General features: G+C 36.5%; 2 protein-coding genes across 2 annotated transcripts; one reads left to right on the top strand and one right to left on the bottom strand.

The window, feature by feature from the left end:
* The first annotated feature begins 684 nt into the window (after positions 1-684).
* Positions 685-9,937, top strand: PRXIIF (peroxiredoxin IIF). Its single transcript, XM_077363086.1, has 5 exons — positions 685-956; positions 1,069-1,098; positions 1,589-1,747; positions 5,725-5,819; positions 9,589-9,937. The coding sequence occupies exons 1-5, from the start codon at positions 747-749 to the stop codon at positions 9,692-9,694; spliced, it is 600 nt and encodes a 199-aa protein (XP_077219201.1). The 5' UTR covers positions 685-746; the 3' UTR covers positions 9,695-9,937.
* Positions 9,938-11,811: 1,874 nt separating this feature from the next.
* On the bottom strand, positions 11,812-17,988 carry LOC143853207 (3-dehydrosphinganine reductase TSC10A-like). Its single transcript, XM_077362947.1, has 4 exons — positions 17,284-17,988; positions 16,278-16,425; positions 14,880-15,170; positions 11,812-12,211 (listed from the first exon to the last, which is right to left on the bottom strand). The coding sequence occupies exons 1-4, from the start codon at positions 17,815-17,817 to the stop codon at positions 12,204-12,206; spliced, it is 981 nt and encodes a 326-aa protein (XP_077219062.1). The 5' UTR covers positions 17,818-17,988; the 3' UTR covers positions 11,812-12,203.
* Positions 17,989-26,145: the final 8,157 nt, after the last annotated feature.

The raw sequence follows: 26,145 nt of genomic DNA, 5'->3' as shown, positions 1-26,145 counted from the left end.
TTTGTTGATGGAGTACTGGTGAACCCCATGATATGAGAGAGAGAGAGATGAGAGAGAGAGAGAGAGAGAGAGAGAGAGAGAGAGAGAGAGAGAGAGAGAGAGAGAGAGAGAGAGAGAGATCCCCTACAATTCTACTAGGAAAAAGCCACCTTTTTAAAAGTTGTTTAGTAGTAGAGTTAAAGGATGCCACCTCATCAGATGAGGTTATGTAGTAGGTAAGTAGTCTTCTAGGGTATTGGTTCCTTTGGCAATAAAAAAATCACATGCCATCACACCTTATTAGTAAACTACGGTAAAGACCTCCAAAATGTGCAACCAAACAAGCCCATGTGGTTCATTAGATAAGTGGCAGTTCTTATTAGTAGAAAGAGTCTTTGCACAAAACAATTGCTTCTGTAAAAATTGCCTACACACTCTAATGAGTAATGGCCAAGATTGTAGGCTGTTAGGTTTGTCCACTAGGCGTTGATTTTTTGGCTATTCCAGATGATCCAAGGTAGGGCCTATCAGATAGACAGCCTAGATCAATCAAATGGGAAATGCTATACTTGTTCCATTTTATTCCAATGGACACCCCCTTTGTTGTAAAAAGAGAAGTCATAAACCCACTAAAGGGGGTTGGCCAGGGGAAGAAAAGAAGGCGAATATATCACATACCTATATTAAGACCTCCCAGATTTTGCTTCTTTTTAAGTTTGGCTTTGGTAGAAAGCAGAAACCCTGCATCCAGAGAGAGAGAGAGAGAGATGGCCTCTATAATGGTGAAGCGATCAAGCTCTGGATTGAAGAAAATGGTGTCGGGTTTTGGTGTTTCGGCATGGAGGGGTTTTGCCTCTGTTTCGGTGGGCAGCGATCTCGTGTCTTCGGCTCCTGAGGTTTCCCTTCAGAAGGCACGATCCTGGGATGAAGGTGTCTCTTCCAACTTCTCTACTACTCCTCTCCGAGATATCTTCAAGGCAAAATATATACATACTCTCTATCTCTCTATGGATAATGTTTTTTTTTTTTTTTTTTCTTCTAATTTTCTTTTTGTTGTTGTTGTTGATTGTGATGTCATTTGATTTTCAGGAGAAGAAAGTGGTCATCTTCGGCCTCCCTGTAAGTTCTTCATTTCTTTTGTTTATTTCTTTCTTAATTTGTCCCATTTTTGTGTGTCTTATTTTGTTGGGTTCTTGCTTGCGTTGAGGGACTAGGGGATGTTTTTTTCTTTTCTTTGCTCATTTTTATTTCTGGGTTTCTTTTTGGTTACTTTGTTTCTAATTGGGGCATTAATTGGGGCATTTTGAGAGTGGGTGTGGGTTATTTGTTGTTTGCTTTTGAGGGATAAGGGGGCTTTATTTTGCTCATTTTCATTTATGGTTTTCTTTTTTGGTTGCTTTGTTTCCTATTGGGGCATTTTGAGAGTGAGTATAGGTTATTTCCACATTTTGTGTAAGTTTTAGTTCGTTATATTTCATTTCGGTTCTGGCTTCATTCCTGTTAACTTCATGATTGAATTGATTAATTCTAGTTTGTGAATTTCCTCTCTCTCTCTCTCTCTCTCTCTCTCTCTCTCTCTCTCTCTCTCTCTCTCTCTCTCTCTCTCCAGGGTGCATTCACGGGCGTTTGTTCAGCACAGCATGTGCCCAGCTACAAGAAAAATATTGATAACTTCAAAGCTAAAGGGATCGATTCTGTAATTTGTGTATCCGTCAATGATCCGTATGTTATGAATGGTTGGGCTGAGAAGCTAGAAGCCAAAGAATCTGTAAGTGCTTTTCCTAGAGCTTTCTCTTACCAATATTCAAAGATTGCAATCTAGTTCATTGTTCAGCTTCTCTATGTAATTTTGGTTCGAGCCACCAACTTGCATTGTGGCTCAAATGCTTTGTTTTCATGAATATATTCCCAGCATAATTGTTAGCGCTAGATTATGTTTTCCTTGAATATATACTTTTATCTACAATTGTCGAATGTCTTAAAATGTAGGAATTTAGGATGGAACTAACATTGTACCCCTGCAATCTGACTAATGTTCAATGGAACCCCCTTCCCCCCCCCCCCCCCCACCCCCCCCATTTCTCTCTCTCTCTCTCTCACACACACACACACATGTATACATATTGACATAATGAACATCAAGTTGGCTTCCTGAGAGATTGGGTAGCTTCAAGCAGCTATATAATAATTTTTAATATCTAATAGAAACTTTTATAGAGTCCATACTTTTCCCTCAATTGCTTGCAAGCTCCTAGCTGGCTTAACATATGCAAAAATAATAGCAATACAACATTCAAATATTGCTTCACCTTATATGCATCAGGCATATGATCCCCAAACATTAGTTCACATCAGGTCATGCTAAATTTGCTTTCTAGTTGGCAATGAAATTGCCTTCCCCTTGGATTGGACGTATCTTATTCGCATATGATGAATACAATATAGAGTTCATCTCCTTGAACCTAGCTAGAAGTTTCTAGATGCAACTCCCCTTTTAACCAATTGTTACAATATATGATTGCCTTAAGCCAAATGTTTTTGAAGGTTAAAATGCCTAAGAAATCCTATGCAACTTGATGGAGCCCATTGTGGGAGCCGGCGAAATTCGGTGTTTACACCCATACTCTTCCGTCAATTGCTTCCAAACTCCTAGCTGGCCTAACATAAGCAAAAATAATAGAAATACAACATTCAAACATTGCTTCATCATAGCCAGCAGAATGAACCATACTTCCATGCTTTGTGGTTTCCTTGCTGCCCCTTTTGAATTTAACCTACCAATATGAGGGTCAAACTGGATATCTTTTTGTGTTTTTTGTTCCATAAAATCCTTCCATACGCCAAACAAATTGTGATTTCGATGAGAAAACGAAGTCCTGCTGCTCTTTAATAAATTGTGATTGCGGTCCCCTGGCATTGCCCTTTGCTCTTTAATAAATTTGTTGCTATTAAAAAAAAAGAATCCCCATTAAAACAGCCATATTTCAATTGTTTTTAAAATTACCTCTTCAAACAAACACAATCATTTAAAGGACTCTCATTTATCTCTTTAGAAATTATTTTTGGCATGCATCGTAAGGTTATATGTTCAATCTAACATTCTTCCAAAGTGTTAGAATCAAGAAATCCACGTGAATATTAGAAAATCTGAAAAAAGTCCTTACTTTACCTTAACAAGGATTTTAGAAAAGAATGCACATGTATTTATGTCTATGTTTTTCTTCGAATAAGTGAAAGATTCTACGAAAGAAAATAACAAATATGGTAGGCCAAGGAGGCAACAAACAATCGAGCAGAATAACATCAGCACGATTGTTGCCCGCACAATGGATATGGGAATAGGAACACTCAAGACTAGGAACAAGATCCAACATTTCTTCAAAAATCTGGATCTCCATGGAGGCTGCAACTCCTCCATAACCTATCTGATGGTGTTAAGAGATCGCCTTTGATTCAAAATTGGGAAGTACTTATCCAATGTAATAGCTTAATTCCATTCCAAACCGCTTTGATCTATACTTCGACAGTAATGCATAAAGAAATTTAAGAATTATTGGGGGCTGTGGAAGGAGAAGGTATTTTGCGGGCTCAAGCAAATGAAACCGAATAATGATGAATGGTAAAGCTAAATTTCAATTTCAAGGGAATGAAACCGATGGGCTGAAAGTGGGATTGCTTCTTGCACTAGACAAGAAAACAAAGAAGAAAAATATAAGGGTTCGCATGAAATCTTAAATAATTCTTGGATGAGCACCTAAAAACACATAATAACTTAAGATTTCTGAACAGAACCATAGCATAATCTCCTTTAGCGTTTATAGTTATAGGGTTTGCAATACTTTCTAAGAATCCTTAACCTATTCAAAGACCTTTGCATGAAATTAGACTCCTTAACCAACAAGGAAACATAAAGAAAATCAAGAAAGTAAAATTAAGAGTTACTAAAAAACAATTCTACTGCATTGCTTCGCCTCATTGATTGATCGGTGCTTGAATTTTTCGATCGATGCTCTGGTCGATCAATCAATGAAATGGCCTATCGATTAATGCTGATCTGAATCTGTCCAATTGCTCTGGTCCATCGATCAATGAAATGGCCTATCAATTAATGCTGATCTGAATCTGTCCAATTCTTCTCTGTATTGCCCTTTTTTTTTAATGGTCTGCTCTGTATCATCCTTTGATCGATAGTTGGATTTATTGATCGATACTATGGTCTATTCCACTCGATCAATGATCTAGTCTGTTGATTTGGCTTCCGACCAGATTACATATAATAATGGCGAGTTCTGATTCATTTCCTGCAACCTCTGAGATCTTTTGTAATGCTTTTGGATGACCATTACACTTTTGAAATCCTTCTTCAATTTGTCCTTCATCAAGTCACATCACTAGCTCGACAAGGACCAACAAACACCAATACCTCCCCATCCCTATTAATCAGCCTATAGCTGCCATGGAAATTCAGCTTTATCCAATCAGGTAATTGGGCACATCATGAATCAAGTGGGCGGGATGAAAGGGAGTTGTCTGAGCTGTTACCAATCCAATAATTTATAATAACTTGTACATGAATATTTGCCAGTCCAAGGTACACTTTATTACTTTATTTTGACCGGAAACAACAAATATGTACCCTTCCATCCTTCTAGTTGAGACTGAAAATTCTGCACAAGCGGATCCTAGTTCTCTCCTAGGACCTTCACTTTAGGGGAAGCCCAAGATATTTGATTGGGAAAGAACGACTGACACAACCAAGTATGTCAGAAATATGAGCTATTATCTTATCCTACGAAGGTATTGCCAAGCTATTAAGTATCCATAGTTTTAAAACTCCCCTGCGTCAGTCGACCCCCTTTTCCCTTGGCCGCATTCTATCTTTTGCCCTACAAAGTCAATAAAAACTCCTTTGACTCTCCCGAGTTATGACTGCTTCAACCGAGTACTCAGCCGCGTCAACCAAGTACTCAACCACGTCATGCCGAGTCGACTAGGATTTTCTTCAACCTTGTTTCGACCCGCATCCACGTTTTGAAACACTGATCGTATCCATAGTAATCATCGTCAACCCACAAAATTGCCAAGGTATTAGACTTCTTTTAGGGGTGTAAAATTCTATGGATTGATGGTGATTTCTAATTTCCTAGACCATAGTCATGTGGATTAGGGGATTGTTTCCTCCATATGGGTTTACTCATGTACGTAGAGAAGCTAACGGTTTATTTAACAAAATGATAAATCATGGAATCACTTTTAGTTTGTTAAGAAGTTTACTTTCATGTCAAATATATAGGCCTTTGTCTGTATTTTGCGCACTATAGATTCAAACGTCTCTTTTTTCTTAATAAAATCAATACACGATGTTGCGAACTAAATGTTCATTAAAAAACCTTAGCATGTGTTGCAAAGGAAAAAAAACAGTGCTTTTATATGTACCTTTAAACAAAATAATGCATGATTGTTGGAGAAAAACCATGAGATGATTCCATGTCTTTGCTATGGGCGTGGAAAATTTATGAAGAATAATTCTTAACAGTTCAACTTACAATATTTTTTGGTGTATTATTTTTAATTCATTTGTTTTTCGATGGCATGTTGACTCCCATTTGAGTATTTGTTGTTGTCCTTAACTTTGCATAGAGTGATGGAAGACTTGCACTCCATTGTTTAGTTCTTTTATGCTGAGCAAAATAAAATTTCGATTTAGTTGAAAGGAATGATCTTTATATGTCTGTGTACTTCTAGATTGAATTTTATGGTGATTTTGATGGGAGCTTCCACAAAAGCTTGGAGTTGAACTTGGACCTCTCTTCCGCTTTACTTGGACATCGTTCTCAAAGGTATGTGCTATTTTTTCTTCTTTTACTTATTCGTTTCTGCTATTTCTTTTGCTTTGTTAATTGAGCATGGACATGGGCATTTGATGTTACTCACACTGTATACCGGGGGCTCACTTGATTAGAATTGTTTCTTACATGTATATGCGTATCTATTGTGTATGTGCATCAGGGCATATGTAGACATGAATCTTTTAATTAACTTTTTTTATTTTAATATGTACTTTTATGCTACTGTATCACTTAGGTCATATTTGAGTGCCTAAGGCAAATATTTTTAGATCAGGATATAGTTTGTGTTCCATTTCTTGTACAGTTGTACTTCTTATTGATGGAAGCTATGCGTAGTTTAAGTTGTATGGGTGTAACACCCATAGCTCACCCTTCTACCCTCATATCTCTCCAAACCAGTTCTAACAGTCCCTTAATGTTCCAAACCAGTCCTACCAGTTCATTAATGTCCTAAACCAGTCTTAACAGTTCTAAACCAATACCTAACCCTTAATCTCACAAGACTAATCCTTATTCCCCAATTTTACATCTTTTAGAATACCACTTCCGTGGCCATCCTGTACCACTGGGAAGTATATTCCCCGTAACTATAGCTTAGAAGTTGTTTAATACTGGTGCAATAATGCTAATCAACAAAGCTTAAAAGTTGCCATTCAAAAAAAAAAAAAAAAAACAAAAAACAAAACAAAGCTTAAAAGTAGAAAAGACATTGAAACTCATGATTTTTTTTTTTGAAAGTGACATATTTCATTAATATTCAGATAGCATTCGGGACTAGGAGTCCCAGCCTGCAATACAAAATATTAAGGTGAATTGGCACGGGCATACCCGAGACCAATTCAAAAAGTAACCAAAATAACAAAAAATTACAGTAGAAACCAAGCATTCCTTTCCTCTATTCTGCAAAATGCATTCTTTACATCTTCTATAGCCATATTTTAAAACTATCACCCCTATCATTTCGAGAAGTACTCCTAAACAAAACCTCTTGAAACTTTAAGTTGATTGGATCATCTGAAAGTACAAAACCTGCCTCCAGGGTCTCTAGAATTCCAGATGAAAAGAGAAACTTCCAGGTAGATATAGCCAAGGTTTTAAATCTCGGTTTAGGTCATTAGCGAAACCGAAACGTTTCGGTATGAAATTTCGGACGAAATCTTGTAAAAATTCCCGAACGTTTCATCGAAATTTCCGAAATTTCGGATGAAATTTTGTACTTCACCGAAATGTTTCACCGAAACGAAATGTGTCGGCCGAAATTTTCGAAACGTTTCGGCGAAGTTTGGTATTTTTCCGAAACAATGTGTATTTCGTTTCGTTTTCTACCGAATTGTTTCGGCTGAAATTTAAAACCATGGATATAAGCAAAGATAAAATATCCAGATAGGAAAGCCTAAGCGAAAGAACGAATCTCTCAAGCTATAGCTATGGAAAAATGACAATTTCTGGATAGTGACAGGCAATTTACAGTGCTATTAAACGATAGACATCCTGGAAGAAGACCTATAAACCCAATTTTGAAACTACCTGAAGAGAAAGGAACCTAAATACCACCAAAGGCGCTAGATTGAAGAATTTTTACTGAGTTCTATTTCCCTTTTTCCCGCACTTCTATGTCCATTCATTCACTATTCTCTTCTTCCTCTTCTTTTTTTTTTCTCCCCTCCCTTGTTTTTCCTCTCTTCTTCCTCTTTCTACTTCACATTCTCCTCTCTATTTTTTTTCCCGGGGTCGGAAGGCCTTTCATTCAGTGTTACTACCCTCGACCCACTTTTCATCACCTTCCTTCTCAGTACCAACCTTCCTTAGTTCTTTCAAATCCCTAATATCCATTGACCGAAACAAATTTTTTGTTGCTTCCAAATCATCGTCAAAACCTATTCCGAAGACATTCCATCTCCTATAGCCAGCAGCTTATCCATTTCCTCAGAAGGAATGACTTTGATGGTTAATAAAGTAAAAACCAAATTTTTTGAAACTCATGATTGATGGTTAATAAAGTAAATCTAGTGTAATCATCAATAAAAATAACATTGTACTCAAAACTACATAGAGAACAAAAGAGGTTCCCAAACATCAAAATGAACGATATAGAGAAGCCCAAAAGATAAATCAAACAAAAGCTCTTTAATTATGTTTGCCATGCTGACAACTAAGACACAGATGCATCTTGGAATCATTATTGCAAGATCTAGAGACTGAAAGCTGGGAAGGTAAACTACTTAAGATGCTATAGTTAGCGTGAAGTAGACTAACTGGAACATGAGGATGGCCTGAGGGGATTCATAATTAGAAAATTTACATATCTGAATATATATATATATATATATATATATATATATATATATATATATATATATATATATATATATATTCAGATATGTAAATTTGTGAAGGCAAAAATGGACAAATTTGTGAAGGTTTTTACACGTTCATTTTTGCCTCCACAAATTGTAGGGTTGGGATGATCCTATGGAGCTGATTTTTGGTGGACACCCTATCTATGTGAGGGCCAATCAAATGAATTCTTTGGATCACCAAAACAATGTGGGCCCATTGTATTTTCAGCCGGCGGTGTAGCTTCACTTTCCTCTCTCTCTCTCTCTCTATATATATATATATATATATAGAGAGAGAGAGAGAGAGAGAGAGAGAGAGAGAGAGAGAGAGAGAGAGAACATTTCCTACACACTTGTGTAGGTAAGTTACCTACACACTAGCTTAAAATACAGTGGGGGCCCACGTTGTTTGGGTGATCCAAACAATTAATTTGAATGATCCTCACATAGATAGGGTGTCCACAAAAAATCAGATCCATAGGATCATCCTAACCATTCAAACTATGGAGGCAAAAAATGGACTAATTTGTGAAGGTTTATACACGTCCATTTTACCTCCACAAATCGTAGGGTTGGGATGATCCTATGGATCTGATTTTTTGTGGACACCCTATCTATGTGAGGACCATTCAAATGAATTGTTTGGATCACCCAAACAATGTGGGCCCCCACTGTATTTTAAGCTAGTGCGTAGGTAACTTACTACACAAGTGTGTAGGAAATGTTCTCTCATATATATATATATATATATATATATATATATATATATATATGAGAAAACGGTTCCTACACATATGTGTAGAGAGTTCTCTACACACTAGCTTAAAATACAGTGGAGGCCCACATTGTTTGGGTGATCCAAGCCATCAATTTTAAAGGCCCTCACATAGATAGGGTGTCTACAAAAAATCAGATCCATAGGATCATCCAACCCTATGATTTGTGGAGGTAAAATGGATGTCTTTAAACCTTCACAAATTAGTCCATTTTTTGCCTCCACAGTTCGAATGGTTAGGATGATCCTATGGATCCGATTTTTTGTGGACACCCTATCTATGTGAGGGCCTTAAAAATGAATGGTTTGGATCACCCAAATAATGTGGCCCCCACTGTATTTTAAGCTAGTGTGTAGATAACTTATCTACACACACACACACACACACACACACACACACATATATATATATATATATATATATATATATATATATATATATATATATATATATATATATATATATATATATATATTTTTTTTTTTTTCATGAATAATATTCCTCACCATTCAAAAAAAAAAAAAAGTTACATGATTATTCTCAATACCATGTATGCTTCAGTGTGGTTAAATATGATATGTCTGATGAGTTTGTTATTAAAAAGTGTTGAAAGGGCAATCGATTTATTTGCCCGTTGTCTTATAGATGGTCAGCATATGTGGTCGATGGGAAGGTTCAGGTTCTGAATGTAGAGAAAGTCCCTTCTGAATTCAAGGTTTCAGGTGGAGAGGTAATCTTGGGTCAGATCTGATGTGCTTGAGGTGCCATGAGTGTGGGTTTTGATCAAAATTTCCGTCTCTTGCTTAATATATTCCGCAGGTTAATTTACAGTTATGTCATGAAATTTCTGCTTTAAACAGATATTTTCTGGGACTTGTGAAATCTGCCCATTGGTGCCCCAATCAGGAACTCCACTTTTTCTTTGAAAAATAAGAACCCTGCATCTTAAGTAGCCATATTGATAAAGAGTGAATTGAATTCTTGTTCCGTGTTATTTCTTCCCATCTTGTATGAGTGGGTGAACCGTGCTAGAGTTCCTATGTTTTGGTGAAATAGGTAGAGAAGGAAGTTTGAGCTGCTCACATAGGATTAGTCTTACAAAGGGACACTAAATAATGAACCCTCTGGCGGAGTTGCATCTAAAATTTATAAATTACATACCATGTTAGAGAGAGAAAAGGAACACACTGTAAATCCAATTATCCTTCATCTCAGGCGAGATTAGGATCTACGGCTCATTGCAGGGATCTAGATATTGATCCAGATAGAACAAATTGAAGGTTGTTATGAATTTCTAATAATATCAGCTCCCTTATCTCTCTCTCTCTCTCTCTCTCGTGAGTGCTTCAAAGTTCAAAGGCCTAATAAACGATAGGCAATTCACACGATAATCCTTGCTCTGAATCTCGTATGGGTTAAAAATCATGACAATCATCCAATCTTTAACATCAGATGGCAGGCATTTTTCGCCGTTAAAACTTAAAAACTACACACATGCGATTGTCTACATTCAACGGTAAATTATTGCGGTGTTAAGATGGTTGGTGTGATTTTCTGGCCTATAGGAGATCTAAACTAGGCCTTACAAATGAATGGTTTAGATCAATCACGGGTGAGAGACCCACTGTGCCATAGTGTGATTATGCGCCCTTTTTTTTTGGTAATGGCTGATTTCAGTGCAATGGAGGTTTAGACCGACTCTGGACACAGCACTGAGATCATCACAAATCAACCGTGCGTGTTCTATATTTTTTAGGCCATTTCCATGACTTGGTAGGCAGAAAGATTGGCCCTTTTGCTTGATTGTCTCGTAGAATGAATACCTTCGATGTAAAATGATCAGAGGGTGCCAATCTTGCATAACAGAGCCTTTGAGACAATGAACAACTTGAAAAAAATAAAATTGCTTTGCAATTGGGTGAATTTTGGAAAAAAAATTAAAAATTCTTTCTAACTAAAAAGCTATAATCCGCTCCTAATTGAGTAATTGAAGAGACCTTGGATGGGGATGTCTTTTAAATACCACTCCCAAGCAGAGAGCAGAAATACTCTTAAGAAGAAATACCATAGCCATCCTACCACAAAAAAAATGAAATAGTTTATGGAACATTGAAGGTCCACTGGCGCTTCAAAAGTAGACATGGACTTGAGTGAAAAGTAGAAATTAGGGAAGAGGGTGACCTTTACGTTTAAAGGGAGGGCAGTGTGGTTCATACATTGTAAGAGGTGTCATGTGAAAACCCATAATTCTCTAGAGAAATGGTATCTTGATCACTGTCAAGTTCATTTGAAAGATTAACCCTAGGTCCCATGTCATGCATATGGGATCCGATTTGTTAATCTGGTTGGTGACCCACAAGTAGATGCCATTGCCATTATACCCACCATGATCAGAGAATCCTATACCCTTGAGAAGGTTTCAAACTTTCACCAAAGCATAACTATTGGCGTGGCGTTTGTAAGCATTAATCTTGTCAATGGGATGTGTCTTCGGCATTAGAAACAGCCCATGTGTGTTGCCTACTAGCCTACTGTAGTCGAACTCATGTATGATCAAACAATTCTATGCATTAAACATAAAACCAATGGTGCACATTCAACTGGAAGAAATCCACAAAGCAGACAATTAGGATCATTTGGTGAGATTGGTTTTTGAGGCATGACCTGTCCAAGGTGGTACCTACTAGATCAAATCACTACTTTAATCAAGAAGGTATACTGAAGATACAAGGGTGGCAGAATGTTGGGTCCCTGCGAAACCCCACCAATGGGAGGAGGCAGACTGAATATTGGATGTGAATTCTGAACCCCCCAAGACTAACTGTCCCTTCTCCGTCCAATAACTTGCACGCTAAAAGGGCAATGGAATGCTAGCTTAAATACAGAATAAATATTACAACACTAATGCAGTACCTGGAATACCCTGTTAGAAGTAGCAGAAGGATTTCCATAACGAGGAAGAGTCGTGTGATACAATAGCTGAATACTGGAAATGCCCAGTGTACTCTTTATCATGCACATTGCACAAACCGCAGGGATAATATTAACAAATGTAAATTTGAGATATCAATCAGAAGAGTTATGTGGGCCGGACATAGGGACCACATCATGAGAAGGATATCAATTCAGTGATGAAGAAAATTAAGAAAAGTCACCCAAATGTCTGATGATGCCTTTTGGCACCTTGAGAATATCCATGACTGAAGTAATCGATACAGACGCCATCCAAGGAATGCACGTGTATGTCACACCTTAATGGCTTAGCTCCCTAAAAACCACGGCATCATTAGTTAACAGCAAACTGAAAATTAAACAAGACACCTCAACACGATGTCAGGTATAAAAGACAATCACATTATCTTTAAAATATACAATAGGGAGCATGGCCCACTTAATTAACTATTGGATAAAATGTATTGAGAAAATTCATTCCCACTTAATTAAATATTGGAAAAAATGTAGAGAATTCATTATTTCCTACAGGCTCAGTGGTTTGGGCCAATAGATGCTCTATTGTCATGAGGGTTCAAGACTGGTAGATGGTTCGAGAAAATTCATTATTTCGATTTGTTTAACCAAAACTGTCCAAGTTTCCCTTTATCATGAATCTGTGGTACATAGGTACAATAAGAAGATGGAAATGTTGAATAATTGGACCCAGAAGATAAGCAATTAACTTCTCTACAGTTCTGTTTGTGAAACATTTGTAGAAATAATTGTGCTGTGTCTTCAATGTTCAGATTGACCAAAACCTAGAGCCATGTGTAGCTAAATGTCCGATCATCACTTTCTAATGCTTTTATGACAGTATATATTGTGTACGTATGCACAGACGTGCATCATCGAGTAAAGAATGCTAATAGGCACATTTTTTTTGAATAAGGTAGTCTTTATTAATGAATATTTAAAAAAAAAAACATTTTAATGGGGGCAGAGATTGCCCCACATACACGGAATCATGGCTCACTACACTTTTGGCTAACAGGCCAGCCAACTCATTAGAACTAAGGGAGTGATGGAAAGACAAAAAACTAAGGTGGCAAACAGAAAGAGCCAAGTCGCCCTTATGCCCTACATCATGCATCCCATGAAGGGCCAGGTAGCCCACGCATTTTGCACTCAGAAGGTCAAGGGCCTGCATTATATGTCATTGTGCACAATAAGTTTAGGGGAATTTTGATGAGGTCTTGTAAGGAGGTTCGTTTGACTTCTTTTGGTTTTTTAGGAATTATGCTTTGTTGAATGTGAGGTTGTGGCTAGAAGAGGTTTGCCCCCTGTTTGTCCCCTTCAGCTCTAAAAGAATACAGGTGCCATACCAGGTTCCTTGCTAAATTCAGGGTTTATTTGCGGACTATGGTCAACCATTTGCACCATTCAAAAAAAAAAAATGGTCAACCATTTGCAAATCGCAAACAACTCATCGATCATTGTTTTCAGAGTCCCTGTCCTTGTCTTCCTAGACTTGGGAGCTTATTGTAGTCATTGGTTGTTTTGATTGGCAATATGGCAACTTATTCTTACAGAAAAGAGGTTGATTTCTTTCTATAGCATCACCTTTTACTTTCACATGAACAACGAGGAACATGTATGGTTTCCTTGCAAGGTAATTATGCTGCAAGCTTGACATACAGGTAGAATCTCTGAGAACGAGGTAGGCATGCTTTGAAAACTGCCTCTAAGTATGTCTTCGGACTTGAATACACTGCCTACTCCTAATCATCAAGTACAATGTTGTGCAAGCTTCACATATCTACCCCATTTTCTTGGAAAAATGCATTTTCATTTAAGTTTATATACAATTTTCATTCAAGTTTATATAGTTTTTTTTTTAACTGGAAATTAAGTTTATTTAGTTTTCACAAGCATTTATTAAACCAAAAGTTTTAAAACTGCCACTATGTCTTCGAACTTCAATACACTGCCTACTCCTAATCATCAAGTGCAATGTTATGCAAGCTTCACCATATCTACCTCATTTTCTTAGAAAAATGTATTTTCATTTAAGTTTAAGCATTCATTATACAGAAGTTTTGTTTTCCGACGATTCTAGTAATTTTCAGATAACTAACAAGCAGTGATTGTCGTTTAAGAAGAAACCAGACGAACTTCGATTAGGAAAACATGGGAAGCACTAACTCATTGATTTAAGAATTTCTATCAGACAACTCTAAGTCCTTCACAGGAATATTACTATCCATGAGAATGCAATTGCAATTGTTTGGTTAATTTGAGGCTTATGCCTTTCTTTATCAAACCAGGATATTCTCGTAATGTCTCTGAAAGTGATATCACTGTGCTATACCAAGAGAAACAATCGGTAATCATGCTACCAAGATGCTTTAACTAAAATCCAATAGGACAGGGAAAGAAGTTCTATCAAATGCAGAATGAGAGATGAGAAAATTTGTATGCCTTGCTGTGTAAACATTTAAAATTAAAACAAGATTTACAAATTAATCAACAAATTATAATAGAGAAAGTATACGTGATGTTGAGTCTACAAAAATCAATTCATCAAAAGAACATATAATGATAGCATTCATGCAAAAATGGTGAATCCAAATAGAGAAAAAGTTTATACCTTCTCAGTATCGCCACAGTTTTAAACCATGACCTCAGTAAACATCTATATTGTATGAATTTCAAATGGAAGTCTCCAACTAATTACTCACATCATGTAACATGTCTATCTCTATATTTGGCTTTCAATAAATTTTCATGTACATAGTAGAAAAATCATTAATAAGTATTTGAATTAATTTGATTACTGATTACAACCAGTAGCCACAAATACAAAAAGACAACAGGAATAGACATTTTGACAGAGACAGCTTTATAATTAACACAGAACGAGAGAAATGGGCTTCTATCAGAGAATGCATTGTGATTCAATTTTTTCTTTTTGAATGGCACATTGTGATTCAGGAAATACTTACTCTTTTTCTGTGCAAACCACCTTTCTATAGCTCCATACCAACTCCATTGGAAATATAGTGCCACTAACCGCATAAAACCAGCAGCAACCACCTCAACAAATGCCATCACGTATGAACTCTGGGGAGACAGACCGGCAGTTGCTATAGAAAGCATGACTCCATCAAAGTTGCAAGTAACAGTAAAGTTTCCAGATTGTATGCCATTTAGAGCTATTTCAGCAACTTCATCAGCCTGCATTGAACTAGAAGAGCCTGCTATAATTTTGGTGATCTCTGGTCTTATTTTGTTTTCTGCAGTAAGGGAGCATGTTTCAACAATGATGCACCATAAAACATAAACAAGTATTTGCATCACATACAAAAAAAAAAAAAAAAAATCTGCGAATTGTAGCATATGGTTTAAAGCTTATTTGTCAATACTATTTCATTCAGTGTTTTGTTCCGGTTAGTGGGATGGGACATTTCAATATTTCGGCTGTTTTGGTGTTTCGTTTCGAGAAAGACATTACAACTAGGCCATTAAAAAAAAGACACCATGACTAGAGATTTTTTTTAAATAGTTAAAAATTAAAAAAATGAGAAATTATCCAAAAAATATAAGAAACCATTATACCAACCAAATGTAATAAAAAGATATACTTTATTACTTAAAACATCAAATTTATTACAATATATCAATGAAAGTAAGAAAAAATAATCATACAGAATGTTATAGATTACATCTCATCTATAAAATGTAAGTCGTCTGACTCATTTCCTCATAAAGGCTTTCATAAGCTGGATCATCATACTTAATTGAATGATACCCCTCATCATCACCACCAATATATCTCCAGGAACATCATCATGATCGACATCCTCATCTTCGTCGTGATGATGTCATGTCTAGCTTCATCATGTGGTAACAGATTATAATAGATTAACAGTCATTGATCTTATTGATTTATTTCATCTTTTCTCTTTTATGTTTGTTTAGAAAGCAAAGAAAGTAACAAAAATTTCTCGTCTATGTTTTACCCCTAGTTAGTCGCGATTAGTTGACTAATCAAAGGCATCTCATGTAATTCACATAAGTGAAATTTGAGTGGGAACTTTTATGATTTTCCTCTGTAATTTCTCTTTTCTAGCTGCTAACACAACACATAAGAAATAACAAAGTGCTTTCAATGAAAAGATTAAAAAAACGTATAGTATGCTCTACACATATTTATCAATATAAATGGCGCTGACGATTTTGATTAGTTGCCAAACACTTTTTAAAGATGCTTCACTAATGGACTCCAAAATTTAATTATTCCTGAAAATTCTTTGAATAGTGTTGCTTTTCTAACGGGCATCCTTTTTTGGACAACAAGATAGCAGAAACAATAATCAAAGGCTCAAGAAAATGTTCCAAACCTTCCAAAAGGGCTGGGGTCTCTGTGTCTGGAGGGAATATAAGTGATACACGAATGTTGTCCGCAACAACCTCCTGCTGCAATGCCTCTCCTAACCCACGAAGGCCAAATTTACTGGCTGAATAAGCTGTATAGCCATATATGCCCACCTACCAAGAAATGTGCTTGCAAGTTAATGCTCAATTTCAAGACAGAACTCTTCATGTCAAGAGACTCATAACCCACTAACAATATTTTTCAAACAACATTCCTTATGGAAAAAAAAAGCAGTGGGAAAAATTCTGCCTATTCACGAGTTTTTCAAAATTTCACCAAATTTTGTTACTACAATCCATGTGCTAAGAAGCAATGTCTTTCCAATATGTGCATCGTGACATAAATTTGGGTCTAGGTTTATTAGTGAATGCTGAGAAGGGTATCACCATTTTTTTAATTTCTCTTCTCATGATGGTGGGAGAATGGAAGAAAATGATCCATGTAGACGAACCCAACTAGAGTCAGGATTAGACTTAGTCAATTTGAGCCAGGTAGATCCTTTCACCTTCTTCATGAAAATTTTCTAAAGGATTCATTAGCCGACCCCAACTGGTTTGGGACAAAGGCTTAGTTGAGTTGAGTTGAGTTCTCATGATGGTGGGAAGGGTATCACCATTTTTTTGAAAAACCCCATCATGAGAAGAGAATTAAAACCCACTAACAAATTCAATAACAAGAGATTCAAAACCCATCACGTATTTTTCAATTACAATTACACTTCTACAGTTCTACTGTTATACTCTTCATCTAATAAACCTAATCCGTTGAAAAAAAAATAAAAAAAATCATGCCAAGAGATTCAAAACCCAAAATGTGAAGCCGATTTTCATTCAAAAAGCAAAAGAAAAAAAAACCCATCATGTAAAGAGATTCTTAAAAAACAGTATCAAGAAACTAGGGTTTACACCCAATTCACATCAGTTTGGTATCAGAGCCTAGGGTTTGACATAAAAAACAGAAAATCACCATACCTGACCAGCCTGAGACGACATGAGCGCGATCGAAGCGGGCCTACGATCTTCCCTATTCTTCATCAATGGCAATGCAGCTTTGATGATATGAAAAGTACCCATCAGATTAATCTCAACTATAAATTTCACATCATTCATGTCTTGTGAATCCAATTCTTGTGGAATAAAAACCCCATGATTGCATATTAAAACATCGATGGGGCCCGCCTCGTCGATGGCTCGCTTGATAGCTTCAAAGTCTCTGACATCGGCGCTGAAGATCGAGATCTCAATACCGGTTGAAAGACGGATGGAATCTCGAGCTTCTTCGAGTTTCTTAGGGTTTCGAGCCAGGATAGAGACTCGGGCGCCCTCGGCGGCGGCGCGCCGAGCTAGGGCTAAGCCGATGCCACTCGAGCCGCCGGTTATGAAGACGTGGCGGCCTTTGATTGGGATCTTTGTGGGACGAGGACGGATGAGGAAGGATATACAGAGGAGGAGAGAGAGTGGGAGGAGGAGGAGGAGAAGGAGAGAGAGAAGAGTTAGGGCCGCCATTGATGGAGATTGGAAAATGCAGAGAGAGAGAGAGAGAGTTTATTTGTTAACTATTAGTCTATGACGAACAAAGAGAGGGGTGTGGTTTGTAATTTTGTGGGTCATAACGATTAAACCGATGTGTGTTGAATGCATATTGAATATCATAGAATTCTTAAAACTCTCAATGATAATGAGTATTTATCATTATGGGACAGAACCATGATCCAAATCTTATGGGACAGAACCTAAATAGGAATCACTTCCATAGGTTGATCCTAACCATCCGATCTATAGAGGGTTAGGATCAACCCTCTAATGTGCCGTCCCTCTATATACTTATGAAAATGATTTTTGGGGCATAACCTATTTAGGTTTGGATCATGGTAAGTAGATACCAATGCATGAATTATTCCTTTTAAAGCTACTGTTGTAGCCATATACGACAGATATAAAGAATTATGTGGGCTTGAAGGTGACCATAGGATATAGTGAAGAAACCATATTCTTCCATTAGCTTAACATGAAAATTAATAAATCCACATATCCCACTTTTACATGTAATGCCCCTTTTGGATTTCAATATTCATGTTATTTTCTCCATTTGAGAAGTATTGAGGGATTTTAGTCAATAAGAGATAAAAACACATGGACACATGAAGGCCGTGCCCCTCGCATTATATAATCTTAACTAAGAAGATAAACTCTAATTGTGTCAGACAAATTAGTTCATGACACTTCCTAGATGTCTATCACTTTGATCTGCATGTAGGAGTCATATGTATGTTTTGAACATCCGTCCTATCACATTGCTTACAATCTTGTTATTGTTGGACTTCAAGATATTGTTTATGATGATTCGCTCACAGATTCCCTGTCATTAACATGGGGGTCTTGTCCGATTTGAGTGGATTTTGATACATGACCCATCTATAGCAAAGGACTAATTGAAATGGGTTGGATTGTTGAACAAGTGGGCCCATTTGTTCTTCTATTAAATCATTATTTTCCCTCAAAAAATTATGTGCATTCATCATATAAGAACCCCCCACTTAAAGTAGCTTTCTTCTCACAATGGAGAGCTTGGAGTTAATACGAGTCTTCACAGTTCACACTACCTACAAAACATCTTTAATGCACAAAACAAAACAAAAAACGGGCATCAGGAATCATGAAGAGGACCCCTTTGAATGCACCTTTTCTCTAGAAATTTGATATGGTTTACAGGCTTCCGTTCGTACTTGAGTGCATAGTTACAAAGTTGAGATTTGGAATAAACAGGTCAGAAAAAACAGTACACAACTTACGCTTTCCCCATCCATCTGATTTTTTACCTCTTTGCTGTATTTTTTGGGATATGTTCGGGACCTTCGCAGAAGGCATTTCACGAGCTGGCTGTTGCATGAGAGTGCGGCCACCTAAGATGAATTGAATGAATTTATTTACTCCATTTTTATGACTGATCCTGTAATTTTTCCATTTCGACATCTAATCTCCCACGAGTGCCTCTGAATGGTCTCTTCGTGTAGTCATACAAATTCTACGACCTTGAAAAATTAGCAATCATATCCTAAGTTCTTCCGGGCCTGATTTTGGAAGTCTCAGTGTTGCATGTCTCTTTAACTAAAATAATATCATGATGAGATAATGTTTCTCTATACTTTCTGAGTTTAGGTTTATTTTGTTGGCTTGTTCCATATCATCTTCTTGTTCAAAAAAAATCTTCTGATCTAGGAAAATAATATAGAAGTTTCCTGATAAGATAGGACCGTATAAAGAGTTCTACAGTTGTAATTAGTTCTCTGCATAAGTATCAGAATAATTGGAAAATATCTTGATTTGGGACTATGGACCTATATTTGCAGATTGTTAATTTTCTCGTCGAATGCAACAGGTCTGTCTAAGAATAGCCTTTACTGTTCCTGGATTGCTCTACTGCTTATAAAAATTAAGTCAATTCAAGATTAGTCAGACCCAAATATGTATAGTGAGGACTAAGTCGCAAACAACCTGGCCGAAGTCTGGATTGACAAAATTTTAGGTAGGTTTCTGTCTAATGATTGCTGCTTTGTGTTTTAGAAACACTCCATCAGTTTTTTAGTCTTTATCATGACTGCTGCACTCTCTGTTTCACATATATATTTTGTGATCAACAGTTTATTTGATATCATTGTAAACATTTTGCTGTTCAGGTTTTAGTTGAGATCAATAAATCTGATCACATAAATGAGGCACAAGTATGGTCCAATCAGTGTCTTTTAGGTAAGAGCGTAAAAGTGACTTTTGAATGCAATTTCCAATTTTCGAAATAGCACAATTTTCGTTGACATGGGTGAAGTAACACAATTTTCGTTGAGATCGACAGTCCTTATGATATTGTATCATTTTATATGATATCCAATGATACCCTTATGATTCAGCTTTTGATGAAACTTGGGATTCTCTCATATAATTTTGCCACTGGGATCTAATAATCTCCTCACTCTCGAGTGGGATCTAAGAATCTCCTCACTCATGAGTACGGATAAAAAAACTGACTATGTTGCATATGAATGAGACCTTTGCATTATAACTGAGCTTTCATGCTTGCTTTTATTCATTTCTTTTGTGGTTGGATTTCCCCACATAGGAGGTGATATTTTATTCATTCCAGTTTCATACAGATGATGTCTTATGAAAATTCGTGTTGTGAGGAGCAGAATCACAAGAACTTTATATTTTTACAGAATTTCATTTCATTTATGTACACATTTTTGGGGTCTCTTCTCTGTCCCTTTTTGTTACAATTTAACTTTTCTGCATTGGAATGATATTGTACCGCATGTCTGCTCTTTCTCCAGATTCCTTATCTTTGTTCTTTATAGATGAAACATCGGTGATAGAATCAACATGAGCAAAAATAGATTTCTTTTGCTTGGATTTCTTTTAAAAATTTTGGGTCCTTTTTCTGATGTTTAGATTGGTGGTACTAACAAGAAGAGTACTGGTGATTAGGGGTGTAAATGGATATTCGGAAATTCGATTACCGTCCGCATCCGAATCCGTTTAAAGCGAATATTATCCGAATCCGTTTAAAGCGGATATTATCCGAATCCGTTTATGAGATATCCGGCTCTTAGCGGATGCGAATTTGGTAAATGGTATATCCCCGAGAAGTAAATCCTTTTTATTTATTATTAATAATATCATTAATATTTATTTTTAGTAATGACACACTATCTTTTGTTTCTATAAGAAAAGTGAATATTCTTTTTAGAAAAAAAATATAAAAACAAAAATAGCCCAAACCCATTCCATCAAAATAGGCCAAACTCATTCCATCATATACAAAAAAAGAAGGAAAAACCCAAAGACCACTACCAACACTATCATCTATCCCCATCGCCTCCCTCTCTCTCTCTCTCTGCCTTTGTTTTAAAAGGAAGAAGATGATCTCATATATTTTAGGGTTTGAGAGTTAATTTTGTGAAGAGAATGTAGAGGTCTAGTTTTAAGGTTTGGAAAATTCATTCGAGTAAGTAGGAGAAAAAAGATAAAGTGCTGCAATAAAATGTTCGAATTTACCGGATAAACGGATACGAATAATATCCGAATTCGAACAATATCCGACGGATACGAATTCAGTAATAGATATTAAATATCCGTCGAATCCGAATCCGAATCCGAATTCGGATAGTGTATACTAGAATCGAATTCGGATATAGCCATATCCGCTCCGAATTCGATCCGTTTACACCCGTACTGGTGATTCATGTTGGGAAGAGAAAATTAAGGAACACATTGATGGCGTTGAAAAAGGCCAAAGCTGCCCAAGCAATGTATAAAAAAACTTACTACGTTGTATATGAATGAGACCTTTGCATTATAACTGACCTTTCATGTTTGCTTTTATTCATTTCTTTTGTGGCTGGATTTCCCCACCTAGGAGATGATATATTATTCATTCCAGTTTCATACAGATGATGTCTAAAGAAAATTCGTGTTGTGAGGGGCAGAATCACAAGAACTTTATATTTTCACAGAATTTAATTTCATTTATGTACACATTTTGGGGGTCTCTTCCGTCCCTTTTTTGTTGCAATTTCACTTTCTTGCATTGGAATGATATTGTACGGCATGTCTGTTCTTTCTCCAGATTCCTTATCTTTGTTTTTTATCGGTGTTTTCGGTGTTAGAATCAACTTGAAGCTAAAATAGATTTCTTTTGCTTGGATTTCTTTTACAATTTTTGGGTCCTTTTTTCTGGTGTTTAGATTGGTGGTACTAACAAGAAGAGAATGGGTGATTTTCATGTTGGGAAGAGAAAATTGAGGAACAAATGGACGGCATTGACAAAGGCCAAAGCTGCCCAAGCAATGAAAGTTGATAAATAACTTCAAATTTTAGAATGTGAGTAAACATTAGCTGTTCTTGGTTCCGAATATTATAGAACCAATGTTAAGATTCAAACCGTTATCTTAGTTCCTTCGGATCCTTGATATGACTGATAGTTACATTGGCCATGTAAATTAGAGACGAGGCATGCTCTGGTTTGGTCATTTGGTGGAACCAATTATAATACTCCTTCATTTTAGATTGGAAGCTTTTGAGCATCTTTGAAGTTTTGGTTTCTTTCCTCTTAAAAGAAAGTTTTAATTTCTCTTCATTTGAGTTTCTTATTTTCTTCAGTAATATACTTCGCTATCCATCTTAAAAACGAAAAAAAAATTAGAGGATGGTATGTTACTTTCATTCATCATGTCAACAAAGAAAAGTTACTCTGTCACTCTGTTTTCTTCATTATTTCCTTCATCTTTCTGAAAATTTGTCTTCCATTTCTAATGTGAATTACACCCTTCAAAGAAAAAATATTGTAATGTGAATTACTGAAGTCAAGAATCTAGCCCCCTCCAAGCATCTTAAAAGTCGATGTCATCTACATCTTTCTTAAAGTTGTTCAATTCTAACTGGTGCCTTTGAACATTTAGGTGCCGCTAGAGGATGCAGCCGGCAGAATATGTGTGCTTTTATCAATCTTGGAGCTTATTATGTTTTCGGTATTCCCTTTCCTATTCACTTTGTCTTGTCTTTCGACTTGCAGGAATGGCGGGTTTTCATCTTCTTTTGTCGATGCGCTCATGCTACAGATGATCTTTCTAAATCTATTGATCACTAGAAATGTCGTAAGCAGGGACTTTGGATCCTTCATGTGTGGGCTTCTAGCACAAGTGTTGATGCTTCTTATGGTATTGTTAAATAATCCTTCACAAGGCAATGGTTCATTAGGGAATTTCTTGAGAATGAGAGACAATTTGGTCAATTTAACAGAAAGTATTGCACATTTGCACTTAACACTGCATTGTGAGAAAGCTTCATGTATGCAAAGTTATGGATAGACTAATCACTCAACCATAGAAATATACACTTCTATGAAATATGATTCTTAAACCGGTGACATTCACACTAGATTTCTTTATGGATCTGGTTGGAAATGAGAAAAGGGTGGCTTTAAATTGACATGAATAAGGTGATGGAATGTTACCTTTGAAGAATAAATTTTGCATTAGATCCCGGATTTTAAAGATTGTCATTGGATGGATGCTTGGGTTTTTGGTGTTCAACTGTCAGATCAAACATATTCGATTTGATTGCGAGTAATGGGTTCTTATCTATCGATCCGAATGAGCTAATGGGCACACTTTTGGCTTATTAAACAGTAGCAAATCTCGATCTTGGATGAGATCTGCAGATCTGGTTTTTTCTGTTGGACTTTTCTGCTCTCTCGTACTGCGGCCTTGATGCCATGAAGTACTACTTAATTTTTCAAGTTCAGGTCTAAGACTAATTCACTGTAAAATGTTGCAATATTTTATATTTAGGATTTATTTGTGACATGCTTTTTTAAATTGATGGTAGTGTTAAGATGTTATATTCTATTGGGGTGTTAGGTTTTTGGATGCTTGGTCCAGATCCACTGCATGTCCACTGCATCTGCATTTCAATTCTAGATCCCCATTCAAAGTTTATTGTGACATATAATGCTACGTTTTGGATCCTTCAATTTTCTATTTCGAACTTGTAAATTTGCTAATCCTTAGGGCACGTTTGGCTGTCAGGAATTTATTTTCATGATAAATCGGCGTCTCCAAGTGGAGATGAGTGTGAAATCCCTAAAATCAAGAAACAAAATCCCGAAAACTGGTGTCTCCGGGCTTTGTAATGTAGAAAGCTATAAACCCGCTTGAGTACTGCAATGTTGTCACAACCACGACCCTTAAGAGCCTAAGGGGAAACAGACTAAGCCCCCAAAGAAGGGCCAGCCCGAGGGTGCTCTGTATGATTACGAAGACAAGAACAAGGGGTCCTCACAATCACCAGATGGTTGCATTGCCCGTTGCCATGAAACAAGCAATATCTCCTGGGTTCAAGGCCTATGCCTAAGGGGAAACAGACTAAGCCCCCCAAGAAGGGCCAGCCCGAGGGTGCTCTGGTCGTGGGTCAATACTTCGACTGAAATTGGCATTGACATGCCACTTTCACATAATGGCCCACAAATATTCCATTAAGTAATTTTTCATTGTTGCTAAACATGGCTTTCTTCCCACGTGCAACGCACGTGCCATTTTACTAGTCATATATATGTAAATGAGTGTTTGGATGGGCATCGGTAGGGTCTACTATGGATGGCCACGGTACAAAAGTTAAAGTTGAGTATGGGCCGTCGATTGGGTTTCTTTTTAACCATACTGTTTAATGGAAGGAAAATGATTAAAAAGATTATCCCATTGGTCAGGTCACATTGGTAATTTCTCCAACAGATAAAATGGTCATCCTCTTACCAATATTGTAATTACCAAAATAATCTTCACCAAATTAATAATTACTACTAAGACAATTTTGCTCATAACTTCCTTAATAGTTTCTCAATTAAATCATATTTTATTAAACTATAATTTTAAATTGGTTCTAATATCTGATTTTTCTAGTTCTTCTAACTATCTTTTTATTTTTGAATTTTCTCAATTCAAAATGTTACTCAATTTGATCAACCAAAATCTTGTAATTAATATGTTCTACAATTTTCGCAGATGAGGTGTTGCATGTGAGAGCAGCCACAAAGACCCACTTTTCAAAATTAAGTCTAACATTTTACAAAAAAACCTACCAATAAAATTTTATTTTGGCATGATCAGTCATCAAATATAATTAGAGTAACTACTTTTAATTAGGGAAATGATTTCAACACAACCATGTTTTGATACAAGACGAGCGTCAGTTTCTTGTCTTTTAGTATTTAAAGAGCTATAAAAGGGTTTTTACGGTTCCCAAGAAGCACTTACGTGACAATTAAATGCTAAAAGACAAGATACATGAGCGCATGTATCAAAACATAGTTGTGCTGAAATCATTTCCCTTTAATTATTATGCATAGATTGAGCATTCTAAACAAGGAAAAATTGTCAACTGGTGACAGAAAAATACGAAAATAGTGAATGGGTGACACCCTTTTGAAAGTTGGTGAACGGAGGTCGAAACACCTTTTTCTGACATGGCCTTTTACCCAAATACCCCTCATGGCAAAAAGAACACGTTATACTAGATTTTTCTCTCTCTTACTTTTCACCTACCAAAGTTTACCGCCTACCTCTTGCAAATTTCTCCATTAACGCCTGAAACCCACGAAGTGTAAGTGAAGGTTAGTAGCTTATCTACTCTCTTAGGATTAGTGCTTCCATTAATGCGTTTGAACCCTGTCTTTAGTGTGTGATAATAACCCTGTCTGTATTGTGTGTGATAACCCTATCTTTATTGTGATTTATAACCCTATCTTATAACCCTTTTAAAATGGTGACTTAGGGCTTCTGCTTCTATTATCTCTGAAACTGTTCTTATAGAGTTGGTACCCTACTAATAAAGTTGGTATTAATATTTGATGACTCGAATATAGATGGTTTATGTAAACCCTTTTGTACATGAATCACAATTTTTTGCACTTGATAATCCCTTATTTGCTGTTGGTAAGTCCCATATATTTACCTGATAAACTTGTTTTGACACTTGATGTAGTTGTAGGTGTTGGATGTATATGGGAAGTATTTGTGCGCCTCCAACAATGCCTTGATTGGACGGATTGTATATATTCCTTCGTCAGTACATGTAAGAGGCTTTTTTGTAGCTATACATGTTACTTTACAACTTATTCATGATTTAGTGTTCCCACAAAATTCATTTCATTGTACAAGGATATAAGATTTCAGGGCGTGATTCAATGGATGACAAAAATAAGTTGGACTCCGATCGGTTGGCGAACGAGCTGTTGCATCGTACACTTGACCATATCCCGTCAGAAGATATTGGGATGCTTTTAAT

Source organism: Tasmannia lanceolata, unplaced genomic scaffold, assembly GCF_043159265.1.
Source record: "Tasmannia lanceolata isolate RefF3 unplaced genomic scaffold, GAP_Taslan_0.1 ptg000019l, whole genome shotgun sequence".
In the NCBI taxonomy this organism is placed as follows: Eukaryota; Viridiplantae; Streptophyta; class Magnoliopsida; order Canellales; family Winteraceae; genus Tasmannia; species Tasmannia lanceolata.
The sequence above is the reverse complement of the archived record's forward strand: the minus strand, read 5'-3'. Positions and strand labels throughout refer to the sequence as shown.